This window comes from Pithys albifrons, chromosome 7 (genome assembly GCF_047495875.1).
Source record: "Pithys albifrons albifrons isolate INPA30051 chromosome 7, PitAlb_v1, whole genome shotgun sequence".
Classification (NCBI taxonomy): Eukaryota; Metazoa; Chordata; class Aves; order Passeriformes; family Thamnophilidae; genus Pithys; species Pithys albifrons.
Window position 1 is genome coordinate 45,542,909 of NC_092464.1, and position 14,096 is coordinate 45,557,004.

General features: G+C 37.2%; 1 protein-coding gene across 4 annotated transcripts in view; it reads left to right on the forward strand.

The window, feature by feature from the left end:
• Positions 1-14,096, forward strand: part of ULK4 (unc-51 like kinase 4) — a 205,180-nt gene that overhangs the window by 87,291 nt on the left and 103,793 nt on the right. For all 4 annotated transcript variants that reach the window (XM_071561347.1, XM_071561350.1, XM_071561349.1 and 1 more), the window contains one exon: positions 1,769-1,817. In XM_071561347.1, the coding sequence (XP_071417448.1) occupies positions 1,769-1,817 (49 nt within the window). The remainder of the gene's footprint in view (positions 1-1,768; positions 1,818-14,096) is intronic.

The following is a 14,096-nucleotide window of genomic DNA, read 5'->3' on the forward strand; positions in this document are numbered from 1 at the left end:
TTTTGAACAACTTTGTGGGTGCGTTTTACTTGTCTCTAGGTCCACATGCCAGCACTGTACAATGTAACAGATCTTCTTATGCTAAACCCCTGCTTCCCCCTGAACTCATATGGATTCCATGTCATAGAATCATTATATTACATTTTAGTGAAGGCAAGGATCAGAGAAATAGGGAAACAGTAAGAAATAGTAAACCATTATTCATACATAATGTATATGTCTGTGTTACTCAGACACAATTCATAGTTCTTCATAGATATGGTTGCTGCGTTAGCATAGCGTTCATTCTTTATTGTATGTTCTTTACATGACATGATTCCAGCAAATATGAACAACCTGGGCTCTGATAGGTACCTTGATGTAAATGAAGCATTTTATTGTTTTATGACCCTTGGATGTTTGTTCTAGCCCCCTCTAAATATTTTTCATTAAGTTCATGGAAGAGAACGTGGAACTTCTTTTAGCTGCTTCAGTTCACAGCCTAGTACTTTAGCTTATGCTATCCATAAAAATAATACCTTCTCTTTTCTTACTGGCTATGAATAAAAACTCTTAAATTGAACTATGTGATTTTAGGAAAATATAAGTTATTTTTCACAAATAAATTCCCAAACAGAATTTATCTGTTTATTATTATTTATCTGGTTATTATTGTGCCAGAAGCCCATATAGAGTTTTACATAGTAAAGCTTTGAACATGAAATTTAATGCTTATCTTGGTCAAATAAAACTCCTGTTTATTCTCAGAGAAGTGTTCGATATAACTTTGTGGTTTTAATTGACATACTACTAAATAGACAGTTTTGCAGTCTTTTGTACAGTGAGGTGCCAGATGTGGTCTCTGGTTTTGGGTTCTGTGTTGACAGCCTTATCTTAGTTGTATTATGAGGCTAAACCTTCCAATTGTGCATGAAGCACTTCAATAATGTTACAATGACACGAGAAAATTTTTGAAACATTCAATTTGGTGTTCTCTGTGATGTTTGATGTTGGGTATCTAGTGTAGAGTGTAGGGAAAAGTGACAATCATTCTTTAAATTAGACAATATAATACAGTTAAGAGTGTGTAATCATGATTCTTATGTCATAGTGTGGGAGAGACACATACATACTTGACTAATAAATGTAAAGTGTTTTGTGTTCTAAGTGTGGAAAATACTGCATTAATGTAAATTATGACTGATTTTTGAGAACAGTCTTCTTACACACCAGCATATATATGCTTATGAGAAGCTATTTTTGAAATGCAGGTAAATATAAAAGCTGTGTTTGGGCCACCACTCCTCAGCATTCTCAAGAGAACTGGCTAACAAAAGTATCATATAGAAATATGTTAGACCCAAGAAGCTGGTAAACATATAGCATGCTTTAGAAAAGCATGTTTATAATTCCATTGTGTGTGCTGAGTCTATTAATTCGAGTAGTTAATGGTGCACTCTGACTGTTTCATGGTATGTATAGTGCTATACTTATGAATTTTTATTAATTTCTGCTATTAAAAAGTATTAGCGTATTTACTGTTCCACTCACTTGAATCACATCAGTGCAGCAGACCTAGAAGTATTTTCAAAGCAGTCTAACATTGCTGTTTCTGTTTAATATCTGAAGTGGACCCCATTTTTGTTGAGAGCTAGTCAAAGGCTAAGGTTCTGGGTCATGGATCTTGGCAATAGCTATTCTACTGCTTTGTTCCTGTTGTGAATTTGGTGTGTTAAATAAAAATTCCTTTCCTCTCTTTTTAAATAAATCTTGAAATATGTTTTTACAGCCTCGTGGAAGAAATTCATCTTTTCCCGGCTCTTTTCCAAGTCATTGTGGTAAGAATAATTTTTATTATATGTATTCTAATAGATAGAGTTGGACCCAAGGGTTGGACTCGATCTCTGAGGTCTTTTCCAACCCAATCAATTCTATGATTCTATAGGTACTACATGTCTTAAATCCTGTCAAACTAATAAGTTTCATTAGGCATGTTGGTAAAATCAAACGGAATGGTCTATCTGGTGTAAGCAGTCATTTATGCAGTTCTCCCCAACTAACCAACCTATATAACAAGTTTCTTTAAGGTAGGTTTTTCTTTTTTGAATGACAAAACCCCCTGCAAAATGGAGTGAATGAGCTTGATCATTAATTAGAACTATATATTTGCCCAATTCAAGCAAGAAATGCTGAGGAACATACATTGCATTTAATAGTATCAAATACAAGTTTGATACTCTTGGCATGACGATCTCAATTTTCACTATTTGCCTTTAGAATTTTTTTCAATATAAATTATCATGTATATGATTTTGGGTAGTCACATGTGAAATTTCCATCCCTAAATAGGATCTGCCAGTTATAAAGGTCATGAAAACTGTTGATGGTTTTGTTTACCTGGTGTGTTGCAAAAAAAATATGTTACTGAAGAAGAGCAATCTTTAAGCTGTTTTGGAGGGTGGGTACTGTGCTATCCGTTAGCCTTCTCCTCGCTAAATTCCAGAGTTTCTTGTTTGGTTTTTTTTAATATTTATGTTCATAAAGTTGCATCAGGTAAGTTTCCTGTCATCTAAACATGCTTGTGATGACTATTAAATACCTGTTATCAGTCAATACACAGAATTTATGCAGTGCAGGCTTGTTGCATACTTACTTCGGTATCATTCTTGAAATTCAGTCTTTCTCATGGTAGATATTATTCATAAATGTGATTCTAGATCAACTTTAATATTTCTTTCTTCCATTTAATTATTTTAATCTTCACTCTTCCTTTGCAGTGATTTATTTCACTGCCTATCATTTTGAATCTCTAATACTACATACCCAGATAAGCCCTTTTTTATTACAGTCACCTCTTTATTGGGGATAGATTTTTCCAGCAGCATACAGAACACAGGCTTTATGATATTTTGTGTACACAGATGAACAAATCTCTTCATGCTGTAAGTATTAAGAATGAAAAACCTCAATATTTTACAGTAGTTCATAAATAGTTTTGACCTAAGTACTACTTTTAAGTAGTAATAAAGGAAGAACACAGTAAAATATGGAAGTGAAATGTTTCATATTAATATCCTTAAATAGCAAATTAATGTTTGAAATGTCCCCAGGGGCTGGAATCTTGAAATTTAACTGCCAATATATATGTATATGTTAGTCTATAGCTATAAGGATTCAAACAGGGTTAGGATTTCTAGAAATATTTCCAGGTATTGAAAAAATTTTTATAAAGTATCTGTAGTCATGGAATTAAAAATGTGCGTATGTCATACCATGTAAGTAGAGTGAGTTGGAGTCAGTCATCAATGCTCCCTCGACCTCCCCACATGCAATTTGACCTAATGAGTTCTAGAAGTAGTTTTGAGGGTTTTTTTAGGCAGTAAAAAGCAGTTCAACTCAAAATTGTCAGCAATTCTGTGAAGGTTTCACAGCTCTCTTGAACCTGTGTGTCTGTCTTTGAGCTAATGGTTAGAGTTGTGAGGGAAAAATCCTGCAGCTTTTAGGGAGGGGAACCATTTCCCCCTCCAGCATGCCTTGTTCTGAGAGGACACCTGTGACTACTTTGGTTGCCATGGACAGTCTTTGGGCTTTACCAGGGCTCTGCCTCTCAGCTGTGCTCCTGTTTGGTGCCAGGGAGGTGAGATGTGTAACACCCTAAGGAGGGTGGTAACCTGTTCCCCTGATTTCCCTACAGAGAAGTGAATTCAGCAAAGGAATGTTAGGCTATTGGGAAAGCTCAGGACCTGGGACTAAAGAGACTGGAAGGATTAATTGTTAGTCTGTTTTCTTCATGAACAGAGTGGATTGAACAGAACAGATGAGCAAACTCCTTCATTACAGGTTTCTGAAATAGTTTTCATAGTCCTATGGATGAAAGGAGTTGCCTGTAATTTACAGCCCAGTATTCTCTATAAACTAGTCATTGTCTGGGTTTCAAGAAACAGCACAGATAGTAACGTTGAGCTCTGTGCTGTTGTATCTAGAATTCTACCAGACCCTGAACTATTGAATTTGAATTGTGCTTCAGAGCTAATACACTTGTTTTATACTGACAGTAAGTTAATGTAGAGCTATTGCTATCCAGTTCAAGGAACATCACTTGTACTGCGTAATTTTTGTGCCAAGACTGAATATCCAATGTGTGTTTTCTATGTATCATTAAGTACAGTTCATATTATTTCCTGTGATGTGACTGACAGGATATTGACTCTGTTAGGCTCTGATTTTATAAATGTTATAGTTGCAAAATGAAAACTCCATCAGTGAAAAAATCTGTTACTGTCTACCTAAAGAGTTGTTCGGAGAGAATAGTTATTATTTATATTCACCTGAGCTAGATTTTAGTTACTGATCTAATTAGTAAAATAGAGTTCCAGTTCCCCTGGAAACCCTCAGCACTCGTTTATCTCTCAACACTTAGTTACATTTAGGAAATGCACATTAATGGTGTACTTTGTGAGTATGCAAAGGACCTGGATACAGTTCTTGGTTACAGAACTTCAGAGGGGAATTTCATGTTACACCTGAATGCAAATTAATTTCATCAGTACCATGATCCCAGATCCCAGTGCTGCCAGTTGTGTAGAATGAGCAGTTCTACGAAACAATATGAAGGAATGACTGTAATATGAGTAGGCATTGATCTTGCTATGATGTCTAAGGGGGTCAGTGAAAATGTAGCGATGTGTGTTTGTGGAAAAAGGGAGAGGTACTGACAATAATCGAAGATTTTCAGGTCAGGAAGTGATTGAAAAGCAGAAGGAAAGGTGGCATCATAATGTGCAAAAATTGGAAGGTGCAAACTCGCCTTGCTAACAAGATTGAAAACAATGAACCAAATTCCACGATTCTGTAAATGATGTCAGAAGTTGGGTTGATATCAGATATAAATGTGAAATGCTGCTTTTGATAAAGAAGGGATTTTAGCAGGAAAAGTTACTGTGTTTTATTGCCTTGCTGCCTTTTTCTGCTATTTCCTTAGTATTCTGTTTCTAATATATTTTTCTGTGTCAAACCTGTCATCTCTCTGCAGTATCGGTTTATGATATACAAAATATTCTTTTTGATTATTATGTTATAATTCTGGAATGAGGTTGTTAAAGGTTTTCTAAGTGTTTTCCTGCCATATCTGTATATTATTGCTATTTTCTTTTTATATTGCTACCAAGATTTTTACATGGCTCAGTAGCAACCAGTAAAGTTGGCATAAATGTTATTTGCTGTGCTGTGTTACTTTCTGGAAGGATAACATCCTAAATATTACCTGGCCTTCCTTTAGGGTTCTCTGAATGTAAGCTGTTGCATAGAAAAGAAATTCTGTGTAGTAGGGGAAATTCTCCTTTCCTACTGATAAGTTTTAAAACTAAAGCTAATGATGCTTGTGATTAAGAGCTCAGTGCTATGCTGTTTTTAAAGCTTACTAGTTAATTGTGTGCTTATCCTATTAAAATCTTTTAATCACACCAACATGTCACAGACTTCAGGTTTTGCTGTAATTTTTTTCTTTCTTTTTTTTTCAAAGTTCTGTATTTTAGTGGCCAGCTAAAATTTAAAGGCATATTGTTTTTAAAAAAATTACTTCATAGTAAGATTAAAAGTTATTGTTTTTATAAATTGTATCTATTATTAAATACCATCAACCAATGGCAGATAGTGTCTTAGTGTCTAAACTGTAAAGATATAATGATTAGTTAATTTATGCTGCTATTCTGGCCTTAACACAAGCAAGTCCATATCTTTTCTTATATTTTTGAAATAATTAAAATTAATTTTAAAATTACAAATTTTAATTTATTTTCCTTGAAATACAGTGGAAAGCTGTTACTGTGCAAATATAAAGTAAGTTGCTTTTTGTAGTCTTGTCCATATGTTTTTGTTTATTTCTCCCAGTTGTTTATATTTACTGCCCCTGTGTATTTTGGGACAGCTATGTTGGACACCTAAAACTGAAGGATTGTGTACTGGTCAAGGTTTTGATAGACTGCAGTAAACCTGTGCTCAAATGGTCAACAAATGCTTTGAAATCATGCTGGCAGTCACTGATCCTTTTGGAGGGTGTGCTTTGCTCACTTGGTTGCAATTGCAATTGAAAATAATATTGCTCAATATTCTGTTGAGGAAGAGTATGATCTAGGCATGAATGTAAGAAAAATTGAAACACTTGCATAGAAATTGTTGAGCATAGTCTTCAAAAGAAGAAACAAACAACTCCAGTTTTATTTGGGGTGGCACCTTTTCAAGAAAACTAATAATTTTGTGGACAAACCCTTTAGTAAAATAGAAAAAAAAAGTGTGTGAGAAAGAAGTTGTATACCATCCAAGTGGAAGCAGTGGTTGAATTTTATATTTCATTTTTTATTTTAAAAGAGGAAAAAACCTACATGAAATAGTTATGTTTGGAGATGCCATTCCCTGTGATCCAGTTAAAGCAGTGAAGCCACCCACTTAAGATTATTTTAAAATAACACTTGGTTTCTGACCAGTGGAAATGCTTTAAAATGCAGAAAAGAACACTGGAGAGGAAAGAGAGTCTTGTCATTCCTCTATTGTTTGATTTCTGTTTTCTAATGAGAGATTCCAGTTAAGTGTCATTTGAGAGATGAGTCAGAGGTATTCTTGTGCCTGGCAGCCACATGGATGATAAAGATGGAGTAACGTGTTTCAGAAGTTGTTGCATTGTTTGAAGCATTAGTTTACTTGTGTCTGCTAAACTAAGCACCTCTTAGTCCAGTGTGGTGCCCAACTTGTTGGCTGCCTGAAAGAACAGGGAACATGTTCCTAAATCTTGCAAGTATTTGTAGGCCATCCAGAATGGGTACTTGAAACAACAGAGTAGGGGACACTTAGATTCTGTAAGAGAGTAAAAATTTCTGCTGCTGAACTCACCTGCTGGAGATAATTAGGATAGTGAATATGGCAAATAATATCAGCTCTAGTATTCAGTGTGAATAGACAATTGGTTCTCTGTGCTGTGAATGAGCTTTGACTTAAAATGCCTTTTTAAGCTCTGCACTTGCATGAGAAGAGTGATACTGAGAGTAACTGATTGTTCTGGATGTTTCAGTCCAGTCTGTGTGCATACTCAATCCTTAATTTAAAGTCAGCCCTCTAATAGAAAAATCCGCACAAAGTTATCTGCGAATACTTAGTCTACATATGTTTCAAAGAACAAGAAATAATATTTATCTTGATAGCTTTGCACTCCTGTTCCTCTCTATATTCAATCCTGTTACAAACAATATTAAATGCAGTGTCTGATTTTGGTGTATTTCACCATTCATTTCTGCTTTTAGGGAAAATCTGCATTTATAATATATCTGGAATTATATTCTAAGAGGAATATTCATGATTTCTACAGGATGGACATTAGTTGTAGTTAGGAACCTTAAATACATACATAATGAATATTTCCATGCTTTTTTTCCTTCTGTGAAGTATGTGTATTTCCTAAAATTCTGTTATGCTATGACAGTGTTTGTGAAACTGCTGTGACAGATGAGGATCTCTGAAAGTGGAAATGCCGAAAGCCTATTTAAATTGGTGGTTAATAAAGCAAAAAGATTGTTTTGAATGAGAGCTAATATCCAAAGATGGGTTAAGAAGAAACTAGTGAAAAAGTGTTGGGCCAACTTAGAATTTGTTTGAAGTGATAAAAAATTATGAAATACTGTTTAAAGAAGAGAAATGTAAAGCCAAGTGTAAACTTTGCTATGAGTAGACACTTTAACAATAAAAATGGTTTAAATCTGTTTCAAACTGACAAATTTTTTACCAATGCATTGAAGTCTCATGTCAAAATTCAGTATGGCATTGTATTTATTCTCCTTTTAATGCTAAATGAAATCAATAGGAGTGTTTCTAAGGACCAAAGAAGATGCTGTAAAAGGCAGTAAGGTGCAGTATGGTAATTTCCAATTTTCAAGGAATAAAATACAACTCCTCTGGTAGAAATGTTGTTTCTCCTCATTACTATTAACTTGCTTAAGCACTTTTAGTTTAAGGATGAGATTCTTGAGACTACTTATCTTTTAAGGTGCTGACACGAAAATAGTGTATAACTAAAAGAGTTAAGCTTGCACATCAGAATGTGTAGTCCTGGAAATAAATGTGTCTAAGTGGAACTCTTGAGAATTTTTTAGCAGGAAGCAGAATCTTACTAAAAGAAAGTTTTATTTTCAGAAAGAGATTTTTGTTTTGTTTTAGTAATATTTCAGTCAGGAGTTTCTGAGAAAGGGTTTATACATACAGATGTTTGAGTAGTGCTGAATCAGGTTGTTAATCTGCTATAGTTCTCTGCAATTATTAACACTCTACCCAGAGGGAATTCTTAACAGTTTTCTTTTATTGATGTATAAGTATCATGTTTTTAACAGACGACAACAAAATTATTAGAAGCCAAAATGCCTGGTACAAAAGCAATTTCTAGTTGTGATTGATAATGAGAACCCATGGTATTTGATTTCTTTCCTCAGATATTGATAGGCGATGTGCAGTGGTTTTGCATATGGATAAAGCAATCACAGAACCATAGATTATCTGAAGTTGGAAGGGACTATAAAGGATCAGTGTCCTACTGCCTGCTTCTTTCAGGACTACCTAAAACTTGTCATGTGACTAAGTGTTGTCCAGATGCTCCTTGAATTCTGACAGGCTGCCATGACCACTTCTCTGGGGAGCCTGTTCCAGTGCTCAGCCACCCTCTCAGCAAGGAATCTTTTCCTAATATACAGTCTGAACTTCCCCTGCTGCAGCCTCAATCCATTCCCTGTGTCTTGTAGATGGTCACCAGAGAAAGGAGATCAGCATCTCTCCCCTTTGTTGCCTCACTTGGGAAAGTTGTAGACTGTGTTGAGGTCTCCCCTCAGCCCTCTCTCCTCCAAGCTGAACAAACCAAGTGACCTCAGCTGCTCCTTGCAGGTCTTGCCCCTGAGACCTTTCATCATCTGGGTCACCCTTCTTTGGACACAGTCTAATAGTTGGTCCTTCTTACATTGAGACGCCCCAAACTGCAGACAATATTCCAGGTGAGGCCACCCCAGAGCAAAGCAGAACAATCCCCTCCCTCGCCCAGCTGGCGATGCTGTGCTTGATGCCCCCCAGGACAGGGTGGGCCCTTGTGGCTGCCAGGGCACTGCTGACTCATATTCAACTCGCCATCAGCCAGTATCCCCAGGTCTCTCTCCACAGGGCTGTTCTCCAGCCCGTGGTGTAATGGTGAGCACTCCGGACTCTGATCACAAGGTCGTGAGTTCAAGTGTCAGTGGAGACGGTACCAGGCAGTTAAAGCCTCCCTGCCATCCGATCCCGTCAGATCTCGGATGCTCAGCAGGGTCAGCCCTGGTCAGTACTGGGTGCTGTGACAGTCCCGAGGACTTCACTGTCTCCGTCCAAGCTCGCTCGGCTGTGGCAAATGGACCTTGGGACTTAAACGGTGGGGCCAGTTCTGTGCACGCTGTGCCTCACCTAAAAAATCCACTGGAAGGGCACACCCCCACATGGGGAAAGCCCTTCCCAAATCTTCATTCATGAAGTTTGGCCATACAGATAAAAAAATTGTTCCCCGGTGAGAAGGTCAAAAAAAGTTTCCTTTCCTACAAACAGTGGGAGAAAGATTTGACTTTTTCAATATCATTGTGATACATATTAGGCTTTCAACATGTTTGCTGTAATCAAAGAGCTTAAGGCAATCTATGGCAGCGAGTCATGAAGTTGTCTCCACCTAACTCCAAGCTAGAACCTTCACTAACCTTTGCAGTGTGGGCACACCAATGGAGGGCTTAGGGGGTGCAAAGCTTAACAAACACTGGGACAATTCACTGCTGCAGCCACCCTGCCTCAGGTGCCCTGGCAAGTTTAAAGCAAGGGACATCTTCACTCTTAATGTGTGGATGTCCTCCCATACTTGCAGAAAACCAATGTAGTTTGAGGAAATCTCATGGAAAGGTCTGGAGCAGGAGTGTCAGAAATGATGGAAACATCACAGGAATGTAGGCATGATAAATTCCTTAGGATTCAGAAGGTATTCAGATTTTGTTATGAGAAGGATTGTATAAATTTTAAGTACATGTGGGCAGCCTATTTTATGACTGTGTCTGTGTAGATCTATTCCCAGTAGGATTGCTGGTGGAAAAAGAAAATGCATGTGAGGAAGTAAAGCCATCCTTTGAATCATTTTAATATTATAAATTAATATTCTGCAAAATAAAATGGATTTTAAAAAAGAGAAAATGTTACTATAGCATATCCTTCTATCATTCTCTTTCTTCTCTGAAAAATTATTTTGAAGCAATGCTCCTGTTAACATTGGGAATAAAGTTATTTACAAAATCACCTGGCGCTCCACTTCTAAGAGAAAAATTGAGTCCACAGCATTTGTGACATTATTATATTCTTTTATAGGAAAGAAATTCAGCTATTTGCATCTTAAAGGAATTGCTCTCTATTGCTAGACACTAATATTTTAGTGTGCATGCTACATAACTTTTTTTAAATTTTATATTCTGTTCTAAGGGACATAAGAAAACTCATGTATAAACAATATTTTTATGTGTTTCTTGGTAGGTTTTTTTGTGTCCTATCCCAGAAGTTGAAAATTGTGCAGATAATAAACATGAGTCTAAAAGATTGTCATAAAGTTTTAAAGCTTGATATAACATCCTGGATAAGAAAATCACAAATAAGTAGTGGAGTACATAGCCGTGTACTTTACAGAAATAGTGGCCATAATTATTGCTGGTACTGGGACACATTTCTAAGTTTTTATGATGATGTGACTGTTCTCCATCTCTCTGATCTCACTCTGTGTTATATATTACTGGTCTTCAATAATCGGTCAAGCATACTGGTTTTGTGAAGGTGGAAGTTTTTTAAAAACATTTCCAAACTAGACGAGAGTGGATGGTTATTCTGTGTATTATGGTATAATGTCTTACAAGTTGTCTTTTGAGAGAAAATGTTTTCACTATTTCAAAGAAAAAGTTATTGTGAAGTAACAATCATTGTTGTGCCTTGCATGGCAGATCTCTGTCTATCACATCATTGCTCTGACTGACCCAAGAGCATTTTGCAGTGTTGCTTCAGAGTGACAGAGCCCACCTGAGGTCTGTGGTCTTTTTGCATCTTCTGTTGTTTGGGACAAACAGAATCACAGGGATTCATGGTCATGATGCAGTTTAAACTCTGTCCAAAACAATTAACACAGTAACCATAACCCTACTGTTTATCCAGTACTGTGATATGAAATGCAGAATGATCCCTTCAGGGACTGACTTGAGATCCATCACCGCAGGTGTTTAAAAGGGTCCACGGCTGCAAAGGGTAGAGCCTCTGTGTGTTACTGTGTGCTGGCCCTTGGCTGTTGCTCCAAATCCACTGGATTCTTCATGTATTTAAAGGATTGCCTGTTGTCCTTTGGACCTTGCTGGGTGTGGTAGTTGGCACTTCCCTTAAACTCCTCCAATTACAAATGGTTATTCTGAACAACTTTTAAAAGTCAGTTTTTCTTGGAAGGCTGAGCTTGTTTGGGTTCAAATACTGCATTGCAAGAAGAATGTTAAATATATTGTAAAACACTATACTAGTTCTCACCCTGAAAGTTTTACATCTTGAAACAAGGCCATGGAATGTACTTCCTGGTGGCCAGGGGTCCTGGAGCACGTGGCAGACACAGAAAGGCTGAGAGAACAAGTTTCATACAACCTTTGCAAAGAAGTCTTGCGGGGGGAATCTTATTCCAGCCTGTATTTATCTCATGGGACAGTACAGAGAAGATGAAGCCTGACTTATCAGTCCACAATGGAAAGGCAAGAGTATGAACAAAAGCTGGAAGATGGAAAATGCCAGCTTCATATAGAAATAAACATTTTGCTGTGAGGAAGGTGGCCAAACACTGGAATGAGGGTTGTTGTAGTATCTCCCTACCTGGAGACTTGATGCTCATGTCAATGCAGCCCCAAGTCTGCCCTTGGGAGGACTGCTTTGAGCAGGGGCCTAGACTAGAGAGCTCCCAAGGTGCCTTCAACCTTATGTCATTGTGTGATTTGATGGTCCCAATTCAGTCCATCTTCCTGAAAAGCAGCCAACTGAACACAAATTGCTCCACACATTATTTCTTAGCACGGTAACCACCATGCACTGAGCCCTACCTGGGGTTAGAGGCATGAACTCCTCTAGAATCCAAGCCAGGAGTGTTTCAGGTGAATCTGTGTTTGACTTCATCTATTTCCTGTTTCCTAGCAATTTATATGCTTTGACCTTTAAGAAAGCAAGGTGGATGCACTGAAGTGGCAATGCTTATTCAGCTGCCTTGGCTCCGCTCCTGGTGCTTCCTTATCTGAGCCATCTACGTTTCATGCTGCATGAGGGTGGTGTTTTATGAACCAAATCCAAGGCAGACTGTAGGGCAGGCTGGAGTGGATGGATGTATAAAGTCCCTGGGTGTTTCTGCCAACTTGTTTCTCAATAAATTTAAACATTATGCAAGGTACCTTACATGAGTCATGTGGTTTTTACCAGTGTTCTGAAAATGTTGTTTGTTTGGTTTTTTTTTAATTTTGTGATTGGTTAATTTGAATATTGTTGCAGAGCATTTTCCCTAATGATTGTGTTTTTACTGAAAAACAGTGCAGCTCTGACCTTTAACAGAACATGCTAACTTCAGCTTTGCATATGACTGATAAAGTCGATGCTACTGGATTTTATTTCTTAGAAAACTGGAAAAGTTTCCTCTAAAATGAAATGGAAAACAAATGTACTTAAATGTTAACTCAGACCTTTCTTTTTAACTCTGTGACCTTTGGAACAGTTAAGATTTTTAGAATATTTGAAATACCACAAAGACTTTTATAGTGTTTAGGTGACACATCCTACATAAAAGAACCTCAAAAACCAAAACCACACTTATAAAAACATGGAAAAGACATGAATTTTTGCTGTTATAGGGTAATCATATTTCTGTTAGTTATCATTTTAGATTCTATTAAAGTTCTCCAGTACTTCATTTTTATAGTGTATTATTCTGTGTAGCCTATTCCGACAGGAATGATTCTGTTATTGTCCTCTCAGTTTAGCCTGAATAAAGAGTTTATGACCTTTTTCTGTGGTCACTGAACATTGTATCAGAAATTTCATTTTAGTTGTCAGATCTGTCTGTCAGTCTTGGGAACTTAGGGCAGAAGGGTGTTCAGCTTATGTTCCTTAATGATGGATGTCACCAGGAGCAGGAGCCAGGGAGCACCTCGAGACAGCCCTGAGGCTTGGATAGGCACACAATTGTTGCTCGTGTTCTCTCTCTGTTGTTCTGCACATGCCAAGTCTTTTACCATCATACAAAGTTCAGAATGCAGATTTTCTAAATCAAGGTATTCCCCTTCTTCAACAGATGTGGCTTGGCTTGGTTTGTTGTTTTTTTCTTTTTAGTCATAAAACTGTTTAGCATTCACATATTCTTTCATCATGCTTTATTTGAGCATTTTTGATAGAAGTTTTGTGCATAACCCTCAGGATCTTGTGATTTTTCATGTAATTAAAATCCTCTCAAGTTTTTTTGACACCTAATACTACTCACTTTCTGTTTAATTTGCACTCCTTTTCAAAGCAGCACTGAAGCCTGTGTGTGTTCTGAAGTATTGTACAATGCATCAGCAGTCTGAACTCTACGTATACAGTGACGCAAGATGTGTTGCCTTTATCACTCAGGAATGAGATGAAGTGGTGAGGTAAAAACACAGTCTAATAAAAACACCCGTTTAAGCCTTTGTCCTGGTCAGGAGAGCACACTGAATGGTTTACATTTAAAGAGGAAGTATTGCAGTGATAGACAAAAAAACATTGTGCAGGTTGTTCCCTGTGTGGATTTTGGGTTCATCATCTCAAAAAGTTCACAGCAGAACTGCAAAAAGAGGCAAAGAAAAGAGATGCAGATGATCAAAGATCTGGAATGGCGCCTGTGAAAGAGATGACTCTTCTGAATGCTTTAATTTGTAAGGTGGTGGTTGAGGGGGAACCATCACCTTTACACATATGTAGTTTACAATTAGGTGAATAGGGAAGAGTATTGCTGTTCACTGTATCTGCTAACATAAGATCTGTGTTACAAGAACTAAGGAAAACTTGCAGTT